General features: G+C 37.8%; 1 protein-coding gene across 2 annotated transcripts in view; it reads right to left on the bottom strand.

The window, feature by feature from the left end:
• The window catches only part of VWA8 (von Willebrand factor A domain containing 8), a 201,097-nt gene that overhangs the window by 162,739 nt on the left and 14,537 nt on the right, over nucleotides 1-23,821 (bottom strand). Inside the window, exons 1-3 of one of the 2 annotated variants that reach the window (XM_009322840.1) lie at nucleotides 17,453-17,519; nucleotides 13,347-13,477; nucleotides 11,109-11,219 (exon numbers count right to left, since the gene is read on the bottom strand). In XM_009322840.1, coding sequence (XP_009321115.1) covers nucleotides 11,109-11,219; nucleotides 13,347-13,430 — 195 coding nt within the window. In that variant the 5' untranslated portion in view covers nucleotides 13,431-13,477; nucleotides 17,453-17,519. Of the gene's footprint in view, nucleotides 1-11,108; nucleotides 11,220-13,346; nucleotides 13,478-17,452; nucleotides 17,520-23,821 lie in introns of those variants that run through there. The other variant, XM_009322841.1, reaches the window with a different exon arrangement.

The raw sequence follows: 23,821 nt of genomic DNA, 5'->3' as shown, positions 1-23,821 counted from the left end.
TCCCAAAACAGTAATCATTTCTGTAAGAATCAGTAAGATTCACATCAGTAGTGATCAGGAAGAGTGACAGCTGATTGCCTTAACAGCTACACATTCATGAGCTGGACTTTTATCTCCTATTACAAGGATTGACAAAAATAAGTTCCAGTGTTTTGTACCCACAGAATAAAATGTAAAACCTTGCAGACAGTTTAGTATATATCCAGTATATATTAGTATGTGGCAGCTTTTCTTTTTGATGTTGCATAACATTTCATATTTTTCAGGTATTTTAACACCATCTAACAATTCTGGGACAGCTATTTATACAGAAAACATACAGTCAAGGTGGTTTTACATGTTTACAATTATATTAAAATATTTAGAAAAAAGTCAGGTATTCCTTTGGATTGCTCTCGTTATGCACCAGTGTAATTCACCCTCAGTACATTGCTTTAGTCTGACTAGAACATAAGTCTATTGAAACCAAACATGGATGATGAAAACAAAACAGTGCTGTAAATAATCAGATGTTAAAAAATGTGATAAAATTAAAAATATTTAGAATTATATTCCCTGACTGAACACGGTCTTTTACAAAACCAGAATAAAAATGTAGCCATTAACTGGATAATCCTTTGGAGCCTTTGGGATAGAAAGTTATTTCTTTTCTATATTTCACTTTAATAGTTGTATATATGTGGCTGTTTATTTAAGTGCATAATGTGGAGCCAAAATGTAAAACCAAACTCTGGTGCTGGTAATTTTGTGCAACTTTCTCACAGTCAATGACATTCACTCAGGTAAATTAACTACACTTCATATCTAATATTCACAATTACTGACCAGTAAAAGACTCTGAAATTCAATGCATTCTTGTCTACTTCCAATTCGCAGAAGTTTAATCAGATAATAATGGGGCAGGTTTAGGCACAGGCAACATTTAGAGGCACCAAAGAGTCCTCCTTTGCATTCCTATTACATTTTAACACAATTTTAGACACAAGCACAGTTGCAAAGGAAAACAAATGAAATCTCTTCCCAGCATGTCTCCTATAAACTCCTACAGAAGAACCTGTCATATGATGCTAGATGGAAATCTCTGATGAATACAATAGATGCCAAAAACTGGGACAGAGAGAAAGAAGGAAGATATGAGAAAGAGTAACGAAGAGGTCCCAGAATACAAAACCAACAAGAACAAAAATAAGAATTACATATGAAAGCAGATGTATAAAGGACAAAAGCGTAAGCATAAACTAGAAACAAAGAACAGTTTAGCACAACAAATGCATTGCTACATGGTGCAAAGCATACAACAGAATCAGAGATCCATCTGAGAAGATAAAGACAACACTAAATGATAAGACTAATTTAGATGCTTATGTACAGTATAGAAGCATAAATAACTACTGGCAAATTAGCCATAATGTAAGCTTTTCACATCGTTATTAAAATGGAAATAATTCCTGTATCTAATCTGGATTCAAGCAAACATTACTGAAAAAAGGCCCTCACAAATCCCGGTACACATCTCCAGATCAAGTTCCCTTCTCTGAAAGTCATTCTATATAACGTCTTACTACCTAGCCTCATAATCAGTATCTGAGGAACCTGGAATAATCTCATTAAACAAGTTATAGTCCTCAGATTATTTCTCTTCCACTGAATCACCAATTCTTTCCAAAAGCAATCAGTATGTGAATTGATTTGATTTTTTTTTTGTTAATTCAGGACATCATACTCTACTAACAGGCAATATGAAATTCCGCTCTCCTCATCCCATAAAATTTGTACAAAGGACAAATTTTGTACTAACATTCTTCTCCAGGAAGGTCACTGGTCAAGTGAAAAATCTGCTCCAACCTGCTTGAATAGAAAACCTGAGTCTCCAGCAGCCAGTCCAATACCTGGCATGAACAAAATGCTATTTTGGCTAAATGCAGTTTGGAGATACAGCCAGAATATGCTTTAACAAACAATTTATTTGCCAAGTTGGTTGGATTCTGCATATTATAAGTCTATGAAGACTTTATGACTGAGTTTTACTAGCCAGAGGAAAACACACATTCTGTTCATATGGTTTCAAAATATTTTGAGTATCCATAGAATCTTGTTAACTCATGTTGAGACACGCACACTATGGACGAAGGCTTGCTGAAATAACAGGCTTCCAGTATCAGCATAAATCTCTCTCCTGAACTTGTACATGAAGGCAATCTGCTGTAGGGGTAGACAGCAAATATCAGGAAGTATATAACAATCATTAACTTCAAGAAAGAAGTTGTTCTCCGTTAGCAGTGCAATCTTGAGAAGCAACCTACTACACTATGTTGCCTGCTGATCGTCAGCTTACAGGATCAAAATTTAAAAAGTACACAGTTTCCAGAGCTTGGAAACTATTTGAAGTTTTTATTCAAAATTCTATTGCTCAGTACAATGATATTTCAAAAGATATGCTGCACCCGGCCTTTGCCTACCTATATGTACCTTTTGTAATCAGCTTCAGGAATGGTTGAATGCACAACCATGGTTTTTCACTTCTTAATCAAAGACACCCCATGACAATGATAACACCATCACCACCTGGGTGCTTATTTACTCTGATTGGCTTTCTTCCAAATTGTGCTACTCATATATCTTCAAAGCATATCTGAAATATTGGAAATTGTTCTCCAAAATACAACGAAATAAATGCATGATTCATCTACCTCTAAAGTTCTTGTGTTAAATAGCATAAAGTTTGCTCTTAGGACCCAAACAGCTGCATCTCTCTGGCTGAATTATTATATTTCTGCGTCCTGGTCGGTAATAAGTTTTTGCAATAAGCTAGGCATACTACAAGGAATCCTCTGTATCATTATTTCAGTTTTATCTGTGTATTGATGGATTGGTATGGAAACTAAAATGCATTAAAAAAAAAATCAGAGGAACAAAGTCAGTTTGCAATCTGTCACTGAAAATCATTTTTTAAAAATGCTTCCAAGAAACGAATCTTCATAATTCTATAATGAAAACCCAGAAATAGCTATGCTGCCTCCCTCTCTCGCTAGCCTTGTTTGTTCTAAATGTTTAACATAAAACACAATTTGATGGGGGGGGCTTACATTGTGCAACCTTGATGATAAACCTGAGATTAAAAGTATTAATTCTTGTTAAAAGGCCAAGAGGGATTTGTTAAATGTTTACTTTCAGATTTATTGTAACTGCAGCGAGGGACTATTTTGCTCATCAGAGGCGGACAGACGCTGCTGCCTCCCACCCGTGCTCCTAGGGCTCTGGGAGGATGGTAACCTGGATACCTGCTCCAGGGAATATCTGCAGCTACTGCAGGCTGGGAGCAGAAACCCTTCACACAGTGCTGCTCTCATAGTAATGGCTTTATGCAACAAATACCTAATGCAGATTGCTTACCCTGGTTTCACACTGCACCTACAAAAATGTATTTTTATCTTTAAAGGCAAAAACACCTCAGGAACAAAATAACCCAAAGCGGACTTTCATTGTCTTTCCCATAGTTGAACTACGGTGAGCTCCTGCACTTGAGCAGTGCAAAATATGACAACTGCAGGAAGCTGTAAACCCCAATTCTGACATAAATCACAGTGTATAAGCGCATGGATGAAGTTTTACAGTGTCAGAAAGGGAAGAAGGACAGAAAAAAGCTCACCACAATGCACATACTGAAATGCACAAACACCAGAGAAAGGAGGACATTTTTATAAAGCTAACCAAAATAGTTCGTAAAGGCACAAAAAATTTTGACAGGATAGTTTAAAATACCAGAACTGAAATGGTAGTTCTCTTTTCTCGGGAAAATGCATATCATAAACCAGAAAACTCTGATTGCCCTGAAATCCGTGAAGAAGGTTCTTGGGGAATTCTAAAGGGATTTGATTTTTCAGACCTGGGCATCATTCTAAATACGATGTACGGGCTATGTTTCAGAACCATATTAAAAAAACGCTGCTAGAAATTGCTCAAATGTAATCAGTAAGTAAGTGTCTTTTTTTAAGGAGCTACCTCAAGATAAGTTGTTTTTAGAAGATGACTTGCCCCTCGTCTGAAAACTGCATCCCTGTAATGACAACTCAAGCATAGCAACCAAAACTATGATGTGGAAAAACAACAGAACAAGTAGCTCAGTGAACATGAGAACTAATGAGGTAAGGTTTCCCTGCATCTGCAGCCTACGTTTCAGATGTCCCATCCAACATAGGATCTTGTTCCCACCACCCGCACAATATCCCACGCAAACTCATCCACCCAAGTCTTTCCATTCACTCCTGTATCATTCCAACAATGATATATCCAGATGTCTCTTATGGTGAAAAGAGATCCTTAATGACCATCTGGTAAAGACAACACAAAACTCTGGCTGGTTTTGAGCTAACACGATGCTGACTGGCTGCAGCAGGCTAACAGAACTTGAACTGTTAAATCCATGGTGCAGCCTGTCTTCCAGGGATGGGAAGTGGACATTAATTTGAGTCTCTGGAACCTACCGAGCTCCCGAATATCACAAAACTCAGAGGAAATTGATATCTTCTGAATTTCTTTCCATAGGTTATAGTACAATTAAGCAATTTTTTTTTAAATTTAAATCATTAAAACTAACCAATAAGTAAAAGATACTAGGAAAACAAATGACAGAGATGCAGAATGGAGTACGCTATGAGCTTTTACTCCTCATTTTACCAGGAAAGGAAGAGGACATCGACCAAGACTTGTAATTTACTGTAAGTGCCTCAGGTTATTCTTTTAAGAAAATGCAACAGAACTAATATGATCATCAAGTTTTTTATAATACCTATATGGAAATAGCAAATTATGTAGAAATTTAGAGACAGTCTAAAGATAGATGTACAAACAGATGTTGAGGGCAGTGAAGCATATAAGGCTGTCTCTTACTGGGTAATCTACTTTGCTAGATTTTAACAATATCTGTAAACAGCATGTCTAATGGTATGCCTCTACCAAAGAATATCTTTCAATACATTTGTTCAGTTTTTAGGCCTCTTAATTCCTTAGTTATTGTTTTCTCTCATGAGTTCAGCAAACAGGAAAGCTGCTGAGCAACGCTGAAATGGATGACTATTTAATGGACTGAAGTGATAACATACTTCCTTCAAAATAAAAGTATTGTCAAAAATCACGTAGTAAGATAAAGGGCTATTAAAAGCCATGTTCAACCAGTTTCAAAGCAATGATCTCAACTTTTTACAAAAACTTACTGTTCTCTTTTTCCTTAAATATTTGTAAAATATTGTGCTAGTTGTTTAAAATAAAATGTATTTAATAAAAAAGTTCTGAATGTATAATGCCATTCAAAGATGAAATTACAAACAGACCTACTATTCACCCAAAATATGTATTCTATTTTTTGTTACAAAATTTTTCACTTTGTAGATGATGATAAACTATAGTTTTGCATTTTACAATTTAGGCCACAAATATACTGAGTTATATATATTCCAAATGTGATGTTCAGGTTTTATTAAAATCAATATAATAGTAACTAATGCGGTTAGTCAAATTAAAAAAGTAACTTAAGAACTAAATAATTCAACCTTTTTCTCCCTTTGTAATGGGGGCAGGGGGCTACATCTTCACTATTCAGCCTACCTCCCCACTGAGTTAATCAAATGTTTTCTGGGTGGGTTTTATAGCTAATTTTCCCCCGTGAGGTTAGAAAAATTACAGGGAAAGTTGCATTTAATACTGTTATTCAATCCTTTTTTATTAAAAAAAAAGAGAAAACACAGTATACCAGAGCACCGTCAGCCAGGCTAGTTAGTATCCAAAGAGGGACTCCAGCTGTCCGCAGTAGTTAACGTCTCAGTGAGGAAGAATGGCCTGAACTGGTGAGCATCTAATTCATGATGCAACGCCATGGCACAGAAAAAAAAGAAAGACAGAAAGACAAGCAACTAAAAAAGAAACAACCAGAATTTATTGGAGGTTTGAATCAGAAAACTAGGTTAGAAAAGTTTACCCTAGGAAGTGAATTGACATATGATAAGATCATAAATATGTTAATGTGACAAGAACTAGAACAGTCTTTTATTTCATAGTCATTGATTTTAGCTTCCCCAGTCATTGATTTCAGCTTCCTTCACACGATTTTTTTTTCCATTTTTGCACTACCACATGTCAAATGACCTGTTTTATTTTCATCACCCCTTCCCCTAGCATGACAGTCAGATGTTTTTGCAACAGTGCCTGCAAACTGTATTTACAAGAGATTATGTCCCCACCTAGGCAGGTTCTGGCCATTTTAGCTACTTTACACCAGGTATATTAGTACAACAGTACATTTACATCAAGTATGTGAAAAATTTTGCATCTTTGGCAGAGAGCAGGCCCAGGAGCAAGCAATCTGAGTTTCTGAACAGAGTTGCCAGTGCAAATATCTACAAACAAAGAAATCTAGGAGGTTTTATCTTCATTCTATACAACTCTTGTCTTCTGGACAAGAATAAGGGAGATGATAGGTTATTTAAATTTTTCTTCCTGATGAGTAGCAGAATAAAAAGGAAATTAAGTACTTGGCAGACATCTAAAGATTAAGAAGTTAATTATCACTTGTAAATCACTTTGATTCAGAGCACCATCCATCGAGTCCACATTGCCTATGAATGTTATGACACCACATGTTACAAAGTATTGCCCCTTCCCGCATTGTAGGAAATACTAGCTGAAAAGAAAGTGGAATATGTCTGTAAGTCACAAACATAAGAAAAAAGAAGCCCACACCTTTGATTTTAATCTATAAGGAATTATAAATACACAGTCCTAATATTCCTCACATTACATCACAGACATTCATCTATATGCCCTCTACATCAGAACAAGATACCAGAGTCTGAACTGCTAACCTAACAAATCCAGTTAAATGCTGACACTTTTAGAAACGTAAAAGAAGTCTTGCAAATTATTAAAACAAAATCACTTCTACGAGTTAAGAGGCTACTATATAGGGGTCCTTATCATGCATTTTCTTTTTAGATACAAGATATACTGTGTCAACATCAATAAAGATTAACTTCATCCAAATACTGTTGGTTTCTACCTAGTATTTCCCTCTTTCTGTGCAACGTTGGACACAACAAGAACACTGCTTGCCTATTCTTTCTACAGACTTTGCTATCTAGCTCCCTGTACCAGATAGACAGATATTTCAGTGACAGTCAGTCAACTAAGTTATACCTTCTGACAATGCCTTTGCCGTGGCTAACTTACCAGCTCATCAAAAATCCACTGTCACCTCCAAGGTAGTAAGTTAATAAGTCACAAAATTACACAATTTGCACTCACCAGTTAATTTTTTTAAAAGCTGAATTATTCTTACCCATCTCTTTGCTAGAGTACAGATAGAATTTTTTTGATATGTATACAGAAACATATATACATATGTATACATACACTCTCAAATATGATTATAATTTCATTCAATTAATCTCATGTCTTATTTTCTAATTCTCTTCCTAATCTTTTTTGATTAAAAGAAACCAAACTCAAGTCTATGTAGTGCTACTCTGGGGGATTTCATGTCATGTTCATTTTACAGACAGGATAGTTTAAGCTGTCATTTCTGTCACTCTGGATGTTCAATTGATTACTACATGAAGTCTTTCAAGCCATGGTAGAAGGTAATTTTTCTGGTATCTTGACAATCAATTTCACATTTTATCATTGTACAACTTATGATGCTGGTGCAGCTAGGGATGCAAAAGTATTCTATTAAAATGAGTATGTTCACATAGTTCAAAGATACACCAAAACCGAGTCTAACTCTGTATATACAGAAATGACAGTGATATACATACTTATCCACTCAGGGGATACAGCTTAATCAGCAAATCCTCAAAAACATGACACTGTATTTGTAATTTTTCAGCACATAACCATTCAATATTTTTCTACTTATTCCAACCTCAGTTAGTTTGACTGTCCCAAACAGAAAAGACTGTACACTTAATAAAGTGGTCTGTGTTTGGGAAGCTTGTTTCATGTAAACGAAACCAGGCATTCCAGGCAACATGGTTTGTGGCACAATCCTGGAGCAATACACCTCTCAAGCACTAACAAAATGGCTTAGCTGCTCCCCCAATTGCATCCACTACATTAAAACAATGTAGGATTTCCTTTGATGTAGTAATTAAAAATGTGGGAGGCTGTGGTAATAAGAGGTGTGCCTTTTATAGCTGTAAACACACAATAAAAAGCAAAACTGCATCAGAAATGGAAAAAAAAGAAAAGGACATAAAAGTATCAAATCTAATTACTTAACTTTTGAAAATACAATAGGCTGATATTAGAATCTCCATACCGGTTCTATCAAGTTGGTGGTTCAACTAAAAAGAGTTACAGAAACAGAAAGTTGCTCTGCAAGACAAGCTCTTCTATCAATAAAAGCAAAATTTCAAGCTGCCATTTAAATATTTAAGTAACATAAAGTTATTCTAACTAATTACTTGATAGGCAACATAATTAAGCCATGCAATAAATTACAGAATAAAACCAAGAGGTTACTTACTTGTCTCAATAACAGCAATAATGACATTTCTGAGGCTTTTAACAGTGAATTAACTGCTGAAAACCAAAATTAGTGGCTCCAGGTAAAGACGAGAAAACAGAATTTTCTGCTGTCAGTACTTCAATGAAAACAAATAATTCACCATTACCCCATTATAAGTCCTTTATTTTACATGATTTTAATTGGGAATGAATTTGATAATTCAACATTTACCTTCATTTTAATGGTCCCCTATTTCTGAGGTAAATAACACCCCCCCTTTTTTTTTCCCCCTCGTCAGATATCTCTTCTAACTTCCTAACTCCAAATCTTCTTCCATTTGATTCACTCTAGTACTAAGAAATGCTAATATGCGAGAATATTTGATACATCGGCCCTTCAACATATATTTCAATGCGGAATTTCAATCACTGCTTCCAAATCACCATCTTCCAGATCTATCTTAAATAACTAACTGCAATCATATTCAGTAACTTCATATTAAAATATATCTGATGTTTTGAAACCTATGAGATATCAATTTACAGTTTTTAATCTGTCACTATTAAACGTAGAGCTATAAACAACCATAACATCTTAACCATCACTCACAGATAACTTTGCAAACCCTTGTGGGTCTGCAAACCTGATGATTCACTATCCTGAAGTTATTTCTGGTAACAAGATGCCAGCTTTTGTTACACTATATTATTATTCAAAGTTTAAGATAACTACATTACTATATTATGAGTTGCATGCAAAGAGCCTCATCTATCTTAAGCAACAGCTAAGTTTTATTTGACCCACAGAATTCATACAGTGGATGTTCTGGAAATCAGACTTTCAAGCTTTGCTGTCTTCTCTTGGGTATCATGAAGAACAAACATGAGATTCCACAGGAAGGGAAATGGTATGGAAATCTGAAAAGCATAGCCTGTATCTTCAGTCCCTCATATGAGTTCACCTTCTCTTTAGCTCACCTATGGCAATGGGAGCAATCCAAGCTCTTTTGGGAGCATTTTGTTAAGGCTACCTACTGATAGCCTTCTCTGTCTTGAAACAGTTCATGGTCTGGGGTTTAAAGAGAGCAGTGTCTGGCCTGTGTAATGTTTTGAATTGGTACAGCCATCTGCAAACCTCAAAATCATTAAATGAATTAATTAAATACAAGCCCCAGTGTAACCTGTAAAACTTTATTCCCTTTTATTACTGAGCTATAATTAGATGTGTCATGGTTCTAAACATAACCATGTACCATATTTTATGTGTCTTTAACTAAAACGTAGGGTTAGAAAACTTCAGCTGGAACATCACTATGAGATTCATCTTTCATTTTTCCGATATTTTAAAAGTGCTCATCTAAATACCAATGATTTATTTTCTTATTTTCCCTTCAGAGCTTAAACAGACTTTGGTTATACATGTGATGAGTAACACATGAGCTGAGGAAAGACATCATGATTCCGACTGATTTTAGTATCTTGCTAAAAGAAAGTCTTGGTCTGAAGTACTGCTGCGCTGGATTCTGGTAAAAACCTTTTAACTGAAAAATTCCAACAGACCGAGGAAGAAAGGTAATCTTAGACTTTTACCTTAGAAAGCTAATCTTCCTAGAGTGTTCTTACCGGAGTGAGATCACTCAAGATAGATTGTACAAAGTGAATAAAGCTACCTCATACTTACATTGGGATCAAAGGCTTCAGACAAGTACAGGGTTAACAGACCATCTCACATCTCGGTGAGCTTCTTACAGTCCCTGATACAGTGGCTCTTACAAATGTTAGTTAACTAATGCTCTTACACCAGGGGTAAGTTACCTTGACTACCCTGTAGCAAGCGTGAGGATAAGGCTGTCCGTAACAGCAGTTAGGCATGGAGCTAACATGAGTTTATGAGTTAACCCCACAGCCTACACAAATGCTCTTATCCTCTGGTAAGTGAGGAGCGATTTACAGCCCTAATCCACGGTACAGTACTTTAAATTATCTCATATTGTGCAACCCTCATCTTTCCAGATAAGCATGAGATAATTTGAAGTTCTAGAAGTAACTACAAAAAAATTATTTGGATTAGTTTACTAATTATTTGAATTAGTTTACTCTCTCTCTGAAGAGACAGAGTAATCTTGGATTTGGGTAAAGATAACATTTTTGGTAGTAACGAGATCAAGAGTGTTATATAAGACTTTCTAACTGCATCAGAAACATGTCAGTCAGTCTGTAATCCACATACTAATTTTTCATCATATAGAATCATAGAATCATTAAGGTTGGAAAAGACCTCTAAGATCATCGAGTCCAACCGTCAACCCAACACCACCATGCCCACTAAACCATGTCCCTAAGCGCCTCATCTACCCGTCTTTTAAATACCTCCAGGGATGGGGACTCAACCACTTCCCTGGGCAGCCTGTTCCAATGTTTCACCACTCTTTCAGTAAAGAAATTTTTCCTCACATCCAATCTAAACCTCCCCTGGTGCAACTTGAGGCCATTTCCTCTCGTCCTATCGCTAGTTACTTGGGAAAAGAGACCGACACCCACCCATATAAACCATGACTTCCTTCAACTACCTGTAAACAATAATTAGGTGGTGTGTGACTGCAACTTGCCTGATCAAGATAAAAAGCACTACCATCTCGGATCTCTCGTCGCTGTTTGAGGTCAGTTTCTGTGGTGTCCCTTGACAGCGCAATATATTCAACCTCCCGCTTTGTTAGCTCCTGTGGACAATAGTCTGAAGTTATTACAAAAATAAGACTATAACCCCAGTAAGTGAACTTTAACAACAGGCCTAGTGGTATAATTGTACAAAAGAGCTCTAGGCAGCAGCACAGTGATCTGAAATAACTCTGAACAAAATCTAATATCTCTTATTTTTAAAATGTTTAGTGTATTCTGCCTCAAACAAAATGGTTTGAATTTCTGCTCAATAAACTTTTATTTTCCCCAAACCTGTTCTAAAAACATAATAACCAGCTATATATTCTTTCCATTGAACATCTGTAACATCCTGTAAGTTAATCTTCTGGTTCTGGACTCTGAAAAACAATCAGCATCTACAAATCATGAATAAAAATCAGAAGTTTTCCGTAAAAGATTGAAAAGCTTCAACTCTCACTGCTCAGTAACATTTATACTGACGTAGTTGTGTACATGCTTTGACCTGTACATGCTTTGCCAGTACACCGATGAACTATATTGTTCTTATCCTCTCTCCTTTTAATGTCATGAGATGCAGTCTGCATCTGTAAAATTATAGACTATTTAAAAAATGAGAACCCTTGGGTTATTGTTTTCTTTATTTTGATTTGATATGAGATATAATTAGAATTTTCTATCTTAAAGGAAAAAAAAATCCCAACATGTATTTATACCTGATGTTCCTGCTACTTCCCTATCTGGGTTATCATGCATTCTACTAGGAAACAGATTCATGCTGAAATGCTCTTAGCCCTTAACCCTCAATTAAAGGTATGATATATTTAACAGATCTCTCTTAAGAGGCAGCTTTTAACTATAGTTGTATGAAAAAAAATCAAGCAAAGATATAAAAACCTATGAAAATTATCTCCTTTCCACTTTTTCAGTGCCTATTGGTTACAAAGCCACCAATTCCTTTATGCTGCAGGTAGATACAATTGTACTTTCTTATAATTAAAGGAAAAAAAAACCAGAAGGTGAAATACAGGAGAGTTTTCTTCAACAATTAGCCCTGTGTATGAACACATAGTAGTAGCTTTCAGCAAGAGCAGATACATTTTTTCCAGGCTTACACAGCTTCATTAAAGGGACCACAGCACCTGTCAGCTCACATGCAAAGACCAGCCTTCACGTAATTGTTTGGCATGGCATTGAAACAGTAAGCTGCAGCCTTTCTAATATAGCTCAGGTGCATACAAACAGTGGTATAAATAACAAGACACATTCTGTGTTCCATACCTGGATATCAGGTGTTTTCTAAGTCCTCTTTTTAGGTTATATCAAACTCTTCTCATTTATTTCAAGAAATGCATCGAGCTATCAAGTAGCATATCTGGTTTGCTGAATTAAGAAATCTTTGCTCTTCTTTCCAAAGTTCAAAATCTTGCAGCTTTACCTCTGAGAGCTAGTCTTTGAATGAGTACCTTTTGTTTTTTAAAGAAATGGCTGATCTTTACGACAATTGTTTATACACCTCCATTTGTGATCCTTCTGCCCAACCAGATTCTAGATAGAGCTCATGGCAGACAAAGTCCTCCCCACATCACCTTTTGGGGCAGACAACCCCCTCTTTCTGATCATTTAAGGGCACCGACTGTTTAAATGTGAAATTTTGCACATGGTGCTGCCATAGTTTATGCAGATGGACGTAGGCAAGTCCTTCCCACATTCCAAGAGAGGATCATACATGCATCTACTCTTTCTAATCACTCACAATAACTGTTCCCAAATGTTACCCAGAACATTCCTCTCCCAAATCCTTTCCTTCATTTCTTTTTTTATACAACGAAGCAAAAACGATTTGTTGTCTGTAACAGTAGTCAGATATCTTAATCTTCTAACATACATAATGCCTAGAACAAACTGTTTCTCCATTTGTGATAGCATATGGTAACACAGTTTTCCAACCCTCCCCCCCTCCCCCCCCCAGAGTTTAAGCAGAAAAATATGTTTTAAAATGTCTGTACTTTCTACTCCTCTATAACAAAACCTGAACTTCGGAAAGCACGTTTATGGAGAAACTTATCTACCCCCTAAGTAGCTTGCTGTAAGATTCTCTAGGACTGCCTTTTACAATTTGGCTAGTAGAGGAATGACTAACTGACATTAATGACTATGTTTCCAAGAATTTAAACCAACATACTTACCAGATACTGCATGGCAATAGACCGCCGGAGAGGCCCAGGAGGACCAATAAGAAAGACATCTTGGCCAAGAAGATCTTTCTGCATTATCCATCTTAAATGGTGGACTACAGACTGGGCCAAAGAATCCGTCACTTTGAAAGAAACACAAAGATAACACATAATTTAATTCTGAAAAGTGTTAAGATACCTGGCCATTCACACTTTTTTTTGTTCTTATTTCCAAAAATAAAACAAAGACACAAAATTGTGCTGTCCTAAAGCTGGATAGCTGAAGAGCAGGGAATTCCACACACAGTTTATATTAGACTACTCAATTTACTTATAAGTTTATATACCTGTCTTACCCATTGCCTTTTTCTCTGCCCAACTTCATCCTTCAAAAAAAAAAACCAAACCAACAAAAACCAGAAAAAATGTTGATTCCCATTTCACATTAAACTGATCAATGCAAAGACTGTTTTTTTATTACCCAGTGTTGAGTGGACTTCTCAGCATCAGTTAATATAATATAGATATGTTATTAATAATTTGTAAAAGATTTATCCAGCCTACATCCCAATGCTTCTGTGAATCATGAAGTTTAAAAAAAAACTTTGCTTGCATCAGACTATAATTAATGTGCAGAGATATATTTAATTTGTTATTTTCTTAACAGACAACTGCATTCCTGTTTACATTTTGACACAATAAAACACAGAATTAAATTATCGAGGAAATGCAAACCTTGCAATATCACTACATCAATACCAGGCAGCTTCCAAAATCGTAACAAAAAACAACTCAAAGCAGATCCACTTATTTCTATTAAGAATACCATCCCCTTATTATTTTAAAAAGCAATAACCTGATTATAATTAAACTAAAAACCTTACCACATGTATGCAAATGTTGGCAGCACTGGAAAGCACCATGCAGAAAGAACACAGTGAAGGAGGGGTACCACTCCCATTGCCGTACATAGCTCTAATCCCAGAATACTCCTTCACATACCCCCCAGAAACGCCTGGCCCTTTCTCAGACACAAGCAAAAAGCACTAGTGCAGGAGGAGAAGGAGAACACAAGCAAGCCAGGAGGGAGATTTATGTATGCATGTACGTATACGGTTGCTTTCAGAACAATCTGACAAAACCAATGATGGGGTTTTGAAGCTGGAGCCTCGAGGGTGGTGTCTGGGATGCTGAAGTGCTGTAAGAAAGGAGCAAGGGGCCATGAAATCCTCAAATTAATAGTTGGGTGTTTATGTTTTTCAGTGTGATTACTAGTTGCAATTAGAAGCCAAAATTTTAAAAACCAACCCCCGGTTCTACATCAGCTTTGCTTAGACAGGGGAGGCAGTACGTGCGGGGCAGAGTTAAGGACGGCAAGCAATAGTGCCCCTCAGTTCTGAGGGGTTTCAGTTCACTGATGAATCTTTGTATACCAGAATTAAATTCATTTTTGTAAGATCACAGAAACAGTATTAAATGACTATATGAGATTCAAGAAAGATTTTTTCAAGCATAAAGGTGGCTAAGGAGAACTTTATCAAAAATTTTAACTGAATGTTTTGGTCTGGCACTCAGGAAAACCATTTGAAATCCTCTTCCAGAGAAATCTACTATATCCTTACCACCAATATGAACAGGAATAACATACACACGTAGGTGAGCAATCTATGCATTAGGATTATCAGATTATTTGTAAATAAATATTTCAGGTGTGCTGTTTTGCTTTGTTTTCTAAACAACTGTCATTAGTGTGCCCAGGATCAGTTGTCATATATGGTATGGTAAGATCATATGAATGTAAGAATATTTTCCTCTTCTTTGCTGCAATACTGTTTTCCAAAAACAACGCACATCACACATACCACGCACAACAAGCCAAATGCAAATAAATTCCTCACAGAGAATAACATGTTCCTTTCTCTGAGATTTTCAAGAACATTAAGGAAGTTCACATTATATATATTCTTCGGGAAATAAAGGGTAATACATCACACCAGAAGAACTGTTCTGTCCAAACTTTGCTACTGGACAGGTATGGTAATTTGAAAAGCACCACACAAATAAAAAGTATTATATTAAAGGTACCATTAAAATTGCAAGACAGAGATCTCACGGACAGGAACATTCGTTATTACTCCTACCTGTTGTATGAACATGTCAATGTGCCTCTAGTGTATTTTTATAATAGCTGTTCTCAAAAAAAAAAGTTACTTTACTTAAAGTGGACAAATAAGCTTGGAAATCTTGCTGAAACACTGAATTCTTTCATGTCAAAAGTCATGCATTAGAAGCATGGCAAAAACAGCTTTGACACAGCATGACTACAAACGCCTCTGGTGTAATTCACATTAATATGTGTAGCTATCTTTTTTATTTTTAGGATGGCCTCAAGAAAAAACTCAGGTCAGACTTAAAAGCAGTACCATAAATAGAAACAGGATTTAAGAATGTTCAGCAGCATCTGCAAGACAAACCGTCATGTAAAAGAGAACATGAGTGTACAGCATTCAAAAAAAACTAAAATCTTAGGAATGTGATCCCCCTGCAAGCCTTAAGGAATATATATATATTATTGTCATTGTGTTTAAACAGTCCAAATTTTCTCCAAAATATTAATATGCAAAATGCAACTTTTAAAAATCTCCTATAATTTCCTAACTTTTTTTTTTTTTTGAGAAAAGGACATGAAAGACACAATTCCTTATTGATACATTTCCTAGAAAATGGTTTCATTGCTTCACTACTCACATCACTCTCCTCACATACAGATTACAGCTGGATCAATTATAATACGTTTTCAATCACAAAGTCAGCACACTGACCATCTGCAAACTCACTCAAAGGAAGCCTATTAGAAATAATGCTGAAAATTCAAAGCAAGCATTCCCTAAGGTGAACTGTCATGACAGCAGCTTCCACTTGTCAGTTCCTTCTATCCTAACATGTAATATCTGTACATCGCTCCAGATATTAAGCCTACTTCAGTTTCCCAGTTATGTCCTAAAATCAGAAGAATACAAAATTTTTTTGTACATGCAGTCTACACTGCATAAACCGCTTCCAAAGCACAGTATGCGTTTCAAAAGCAACTTCAGATGCACACAGTATCTTGAATATTATTTATATATATTTAGACTACTTTTACTGTGGCATCTGCATTGCAAAGCTTTTATGTTTTCTCTAACATGACTTGAAAAAAATTCCTCTCTGTTCAAGTACTGTATATTAGCTTTACTACAAGCAGCATATAATCATTTTCTATTACATTTAGAAGACAGGACAAATTAGCTGAAAAAAGCGTCAGCAATTTTTATTAATTATCCCATGAGTCAGATAGCATCTAATGCAAACTGGGTTTGCACAATCTGTTTAGTGGCACTCCGCTGATTTGCACTAGTTGAGTAGCTGGCCTTATATTCTTAATCTGCAGGATGGTGCGTAGGAAGCCTCTACAGCGTATTCTCAAAGACACCATCTGGCACACGCAGGAGAGTAGTCGGTGCTACAATTTGCTGTTCCTATCTATCAAGGATGGCCAGCGAAAGAAACTGCATTCTATTGCTTTGTAATATGTGATAAGTAGGACAACACCTAGCAGAATCTGCGCAAACTTTTTGTAAAGTGAGCAGTTGAAGCTGAATGGAGAAATCCCCAAATAAGAAAAGAAGAAACTGTTGTAGATAGATTTTGAAGCAAATGCAGCAGCTGCTCTTGTTTGATCCACAAATCAGCTTTTGATAAAACCAAGACTAAAATGGCTACGCTAGCCTCGGAAATTTTCCAGTTCATTTATACTTGAATTCTTGGCACATGCTACATTCACTGAAGCCGTAAGATTCACTGGAGATAGCAGACGGTATCTGCTGGCAAATCCTTGTGTCCCACCTACAGAAGAAATCCCATAAATGAAGGAGACACCTACCTCTTCCCACTGTTCAGATGCAAACAGTTAAATGAACTGATTCCCAAGAATATCTATTCCAGATGCGGTACAACATACATTAGAGCTCATGTCCTTGTATGACTATAGTTTGGTCAATATCATAATAACCAACAGGCAACTTAGAGGACACCAACACATATAATTTTCAACAGAATAAAAAAAGACCTCTGCATACCCTGAGCCTTAGCTACAGTGCATGTTCAGAGTGTGAGAATGGCTCCTTTCATCAGTGGAGGTGAAAGTTCATGAGGAGAAAAAAGATCTCCCTCTTCAGATTACCAAGGGGGTCCTTTAGCTTTCCATAGCCATTTGCAGTACATCCAGCACAGGGGGTGGCCGCTGTAAAATATGGTTAAGGAAGGAGGTGACAAGGAGGGAGGTCTTTGTAGTTAAAATATTCAAAACTCTGAGCTCACTGAGACTTATTTCACAGCTTGTTCAGGCTGGGGGACAATGAAGGAAGAGAGCAAGCTGCCCAGCACACCACGAAGGAGGCAGCAAGGCCGAGGTTTAGAGGGAGGCACTCCTGTGTGGCCTGCTTTCAGCGGCTTTCATTTAGCACTTTGCAAGTAAAACACCGCTGCTCTTCCAATTTTCTGCTGATGCACAGAGCCCAAGGAGTTTTCAAAGTCTCATAACGCTGTTACATCACAGACAGTTTTCACTGGAATACTATTTTTCTGCATAAATTTTTCATAGAAACGGTCTTCATCCCAACAATTTTGGCTCTTGCAGTGGTAAGGAAACAAATTGTGAGCCTTTGCAGGGGCTTAGAAAGGGGGAAGTTACTGGTTGGATAAGACCGTAAACTCATTTATCATTAATTCCTCCGAGTCGATTGCTTCACAGGAAAGTACAAGATCTACATAGGTAAATCATATTTCTCCATGTGAGTATGAATGAAAAGAGAATATAAAGGAATCATGTAAAACCAAATAGCTTTCTGGAAGGAACAATGAATGGGATTCAGAAGACTAAGTTTCTCTTAGTGACAGATAAACATGGACTAAATGAAACTATTCTTAGTTAGATGTACAACTCATAGGGAAATACATAGCCAGAGCAGTTGTCTGTAGCTCAGACTCCAACTGGAGGGACATATTGTGTCTGCTTTTGAGCGCGACAGCTCAGTCCAGCACAGGTAAGTTTGAGAGATTCTAGAAAAAAGCAAGAAGAATTACGAAAAGTCTGGAAGACATGGAAAAGTTAAAGAAATTGGAATTCATTCCAGAGAAGAAATGACCAAAAATCATAACAACTGTTTTCCAATATGCAAGACAGAATCACAGTGAAGAAAAAAGTAATCTGTACATCACGGTTATGCTAGATAGAACAAGCCCCAGGGAACTAAAAGTTTGTCCAAAAAGATCTAAATGAGGCATCAGAAAAAGCTTTTTTCACAAAAGAATCATTAATTACTGGAGCAAAGTGTGCAGAGAGGTTCTGGAATCTTCATCACCAGCACATTTTAAGAACAAGGAGGACAAACATCTCTGGGGAACGATTTGGATTCAGCTGCCCCTGCTTTGAGATACAAGGAACAGTGCAGGCAACTCCCTGAGCTCCACCCAGACCTTCACTGAAGGTTTCCATGTCCCCGTGTCTCCCTGTGCCTCACTCTCGGCATAGACAAAACGGGGATAATGGTGTAAAACGTCAGAGCTCTACTGACAAAAACCCCACTATTTCAAGTTCTGGATTAGGTGGTAACAGCCAAGTAGCAGATCAGTTGCAAGCCTACATGAAAACTCAAACTGCTGAAATAATCACCATCTCTGGCAACAGACATCTCTCCTTAGGCTAGGAAAGGAGAAATGTAATGACAAAAGCCTTTGTTAGCACAAAATTACAGTCACAGAATCATAGAATAGTTTGGGTTGGAAGAGACCTCTAAAGGTCATCTAGTCCAACACCCCTGCCGTGGGCAGGGACAGCTTCAACTAGATCAGGTTGCTCAGAGCCCCGTCCAACCTGGCCTTGAAGGTTTCTAGGGATGGGGCATCCACCACCTCTCCGGGCAACCTGTGCCAGTGTCCCACCACCCTCAGTGTAAAACATTTCTTCCTTATATCTAGTCTATATCTACCCCCCTTTAATTTAAAGCCATTCCCCTTGTCCTGTCGCAACAGGCCCTGCTAAAAAGTTTGCCGACATCTTTTTTATCAGCCCCCTTTCAGTACTGACAGGCTGCAATAAGGTCTCCCTGAAGCCTTCTCTTCTCCAGGCTAAACAACCCCAACTCTCTCAGCCTTTCTTCACAGGAGAGGTGTTCCATCCCTCTGACCATTTTCGTGGCCCTCCTCTGGACCCGCTCCAACAGGTCCGTGTCTTTCTTATGCTGAGGGCTCCAGAGCTGGACGCAGTAGTCCAGGTAGGGTCTCACCACAGCACAGGAGTGGGGCAGAATCACCTCCCTCCACCTGCTGGCCACACTTCTTTGGATGCAGCCCAGGATATGATTGGCCTCCTGGGCTGCGAGCGCACACTGCTGGCTCATGTCCAGCTTTTCATCCACCAGTACCCCCAAGTCCTTCTCGGCAGGGCTGCTCTCAATCCCTTCATCCCCCAGCCTGGATTGACACCAGGGGTTGCCCTGACCCAGGTGCAGGACCTTGCACGTGGCCTTGTTAAACCTCATGAGGTTCACACAGGCCCACTTCTCGAGCTTGTCCAGGTCCCTCTGGATGGCATCCCATCCCCCTGGTGTGTCGACTGCACCACTCAGCTTGGTGTCATCTGCAAACTTGCTGAGGGTGCACTCCATCCCACTGTCTATGTCATTGATGAAGATACTAAACAGTACTGGTATGGGCCCCTGTGGGACACCACTCGTCACTGATCTCCATCTGGACATTGAGCTGTTGACCACTACCCTCTGGATGTGACCATCTAACCAATTCCTCACCCACCGGACAGCCCACCCATCAAATCCATACCTCTCCAGTTTAGAGAGAAGGATGTTGTGGGGGACCATGTCAAAGGCCTTACAGAGGTCCAGATAGACGACATCTGTAGCCCTTCCCATGTCCACTGCTGTAGTCACTCCATCCTAGAAGGCCACTAGGTTAGTCAGGCAGGACTTGCCCTTGGTGAAGCCATGCTGGCTGTCTCGAATCACCCCCCTGTCCTCCATGTGCAGTAACATAGCTTCCAGGAGGATCTGTCCCATGATCTTCCCAGGCACAGACGTGAGACTGACTGGCCTGCAGTTCCCTGGGTCTTCCTTTTTTCTCTTTTTAAAAATGGGGCTTATGTTTCCCCTCTTCGAGGCAGTGGAACTTCACCGGACTGCCACGACTTCTCAAATATGATGGATAGTGGCTTAGCAACTTCATCCGCCAGTTCCTTCAGGACCCGTGGATGGATCTCATCGGGTCCCATAGACTTGTGCACCTTCAGGTGCCTTAGATGGTCGTGAACCTGATGTACTCCCACAGCGGGTGGCTCTTCATTCTCCCAGTCCCTGCCTTTGCCTTCTGCAGCTTGGGCGGTGAGGCTCGAGCACTTGCTGGTGAAGACTGAGGCAAAAAAGTCATTGAGTACCTCTGCCTTCTCCGTATCCCGGGTAACCAGGTCTCCTCTTTCGTTCTGGAGAGGGCCCACATTTTCCCTTGTCTCCCTTTTATCCCCGACATACCTATAGAAGCTTTTCTTGTTGCCCTTGATGTCCCTGGCCAGATTTAATTCTATCATCCTTCAATACAACCTGTCTCTGTAATGTGTTGCACTCTGACACTAAGATTTAAAGTTAATGGAAAGAAGATCGAACACATGTTCCAGCGCAAATCTGAACCTACTGTGAGCAATAACTGAACACACATGCTTGTCCCTCCTGCTTCAGCATGTGGTGCATACCATTCTGGGAGAAGGACACAGAGGCATCTTACTGATCTTTCAGGTGAAGAATAAATAACAGGAACTGCTGGCACTACCGAGCCTACTACAGAGAAAGAACTCCAAATTCCTCAACATTAAAACAATTCCCTCTCAAGCACAGAAATCCATTTAGTGCTACTTTTTTTGTATTTCATTACTACAGGCGCAAACCTTCTGTTTAAATTCCTCACGATAATTAGTCTTCTATATATCTCAACTGAGAAAACTAACAGGATTTATCACTTAACCCCTGTATACATGCACGTCACTTCTGATCACACACTGGGGAGGGTGCTCAGACTGAGGACACCTGGCACAAAACCACACACTGTTTGAAATTAATCTTCCACAATTCAATGCAGTTGCATGTAACATGACTATAGCCAAACTTCGAAATGCACTTGCACCTTCAGGGAGCTGCAGAGCCGACATGGTGTTGCAAGAAAACATCCCTTTTCCTGCCTTAATGAGGATTTGCTGTCATTGAACAAAGTGTCCTGGAAAAGCTATGTTAGGAATTGTTTTGCCAAGATTAATAAATATATGAAATATCAAGTGAAATCTCATGAAATTTCCAGAAACCATTAATGAAAGCAGTGCACTGACATGAACTCAAAGTAAAAAAAAAAAAAAAAAAAAAAATGTGCGTACTCACAATTCAATTTTAGATCTAAACTATCATGGAAAGCTGTACAAAGCTTCTCCAAAGTATAATTAAAGAAAGAATCGTGCTTTTCAGGCATGGTGAGATTTTAAAAATGTAGGTTCTATTTTCACTGATAAAAGAACAAGCAGTGCAAAAATAAGTGCCCTCTGTCTAAAACGTCTCAGACACAGTTATGACAGAAATCCCATTAAAAAAATTCCCTTGTGTACGACTCATTTTTACTTGTCACTTATAAAAATAAAAACAATTCAGATTTTATGTACCTTTAATTATCATCTTCCAAGAAAAAGCCATTTGCCAACAACAGCAAAACAAATTAATATTTTACATTAGCACACAAAATCAAGTACTTCATATAGAACTTGCTAGGTACCTAGCATAAAACCTGACAAGCAAAGACATGAAAACATAAGGTAACCAGCAGTACTATCCTATCCCTTTCTGCAAAATGTAACAAGGTTCAATAAAGGAGTTAAAATCAGTTTAATTTTGTAACACAAAGAATGAAATATTTCGGTATCAATTATGTGACAAAATGACAAATGTAAAGTTTTGTAGGTACTTAATACATTTACATTCCTTATTGTGTTACAATTTTTTTCAGATTTTTATGGCTATTTTTAAGCCTAGAATAATAATGCTAAGTTTAGAATAAGCTATAACATCCCTAAAATTTGCTGTAAATTATAGATATGCACTTTCAACATCACTGCATTTTAACATGGCTTTTATCTGGCAAAAAAACAAAAGCAGAAACATCCTATTCTACACAAATGATGAGCTAGAAAGCAATATCATATGCAGTATTAGTAAATTAACTGTAACTGCTTCAATTCCCTCCTCTTAGTTCTTATTCCACTGCAAACATTACAATGTCTGAGACCTTTTCAGGATATTTCCCACTGAAGTGGATGACCAAATTATTTCTATTCTTACTTTAAAAGAAATCAGGTAAGTACCTTGGTCATATAAATGTAATATTAGTTATATAATAAAATTTCAAAATATAGAACGTTTCAGCTTATAGATTAGTATAAATATGCAATTACGTTCATCTATTTTACACCAAAACATCTTATATCTACAGCAGTCATTCACACAGCAAAACAAAAAGTACCCTTAAAACAAGAAAAAAACGTGTTAAGCAATGCACATACTCTCTAAATGCCTCACAAAGAGGAGATAATTGACATGAAGCCAATACAATCTACTTAATTTCACTAAAGGAATATAACTTTGTTCTGCATAGTAACAACCATAGAACTTAAGCACTAAGGGATAAAAAAATTTCCGAAATTTAAATATACAAAGAAATTGTACTTAAGTATTTGAAATCGATTTTCTGCTATTAAATACATGAGCATTCTGCCTTACTTAATTTTAACTAATTTATTATTTAGGTTTATAAGCAAAATTTTGTACCTTAAGTAATCCTACTGTAAGTACATGAATACTGATGAACAACAGTATCCCAAGCATGACATAGGCTACTTTCAGTCACCATTATTTTAAAAAAAAAAAAAAAAAGAGAGAAACAACTAATAATACACCTAATATGTGCTAATAAATGTTACTTTTAGTTGTAGTATCAGATTTTAGCTAAGATCCCATCATTCTGTACAGTTCCATGTTTAATAACTTTTTTGCTATCGGGTTAGTTTAGGTTTGGCGGCTCACGGCTTAGACAGGTGGATTCTGCGCTGGGTCAAAAACTGGCTGGACGGCCGGGCCCAGAGAGTTGTGGTGAATGGAGTTCAATCCAGTTGGCGGCCGGTCACGAACGGCGTTCCCCAGGGCTCAGTTTTGGGGCCGGTCTTGTTCAATACCTTTATCAATGATCTGGACGAGGGGATCGAGTGCACCCTCAGTAACTTTGCAGACGACACCAAGTTGGGCGGCAGTGTTGATCTGCTCGAGGGTAGGAAGGCTCTGCAGAGGGACCTGGACAGGCTGGATCGATGGGCCCAGGCCAACTGTATGAGATTCAACAAGGCCAAGTGC

This window comes from Pygoscelis adeliae, unplaced genomic scaffold (assembly GCF_000699105.1).
Source record: "Pygoscelis adeliae isolate BGI_AS28 unplaced genomic scaffold, ASM69910v1 Scaffold74, whole genome shotgun sequence".
NCBI classification, from domain to species: domain Eukaryota; kingdom Metazoa; phylum Chordata; class Aves; order Sphenisciformes; family Spheniscidae; genus Pygoscelis; species Pygoscelis adeliae.
The sequence above is the reverse complement of the archived record's forward strand: the minus strand, read 5'-3'. Positions and strand labels throughout refer to the sequence as shown.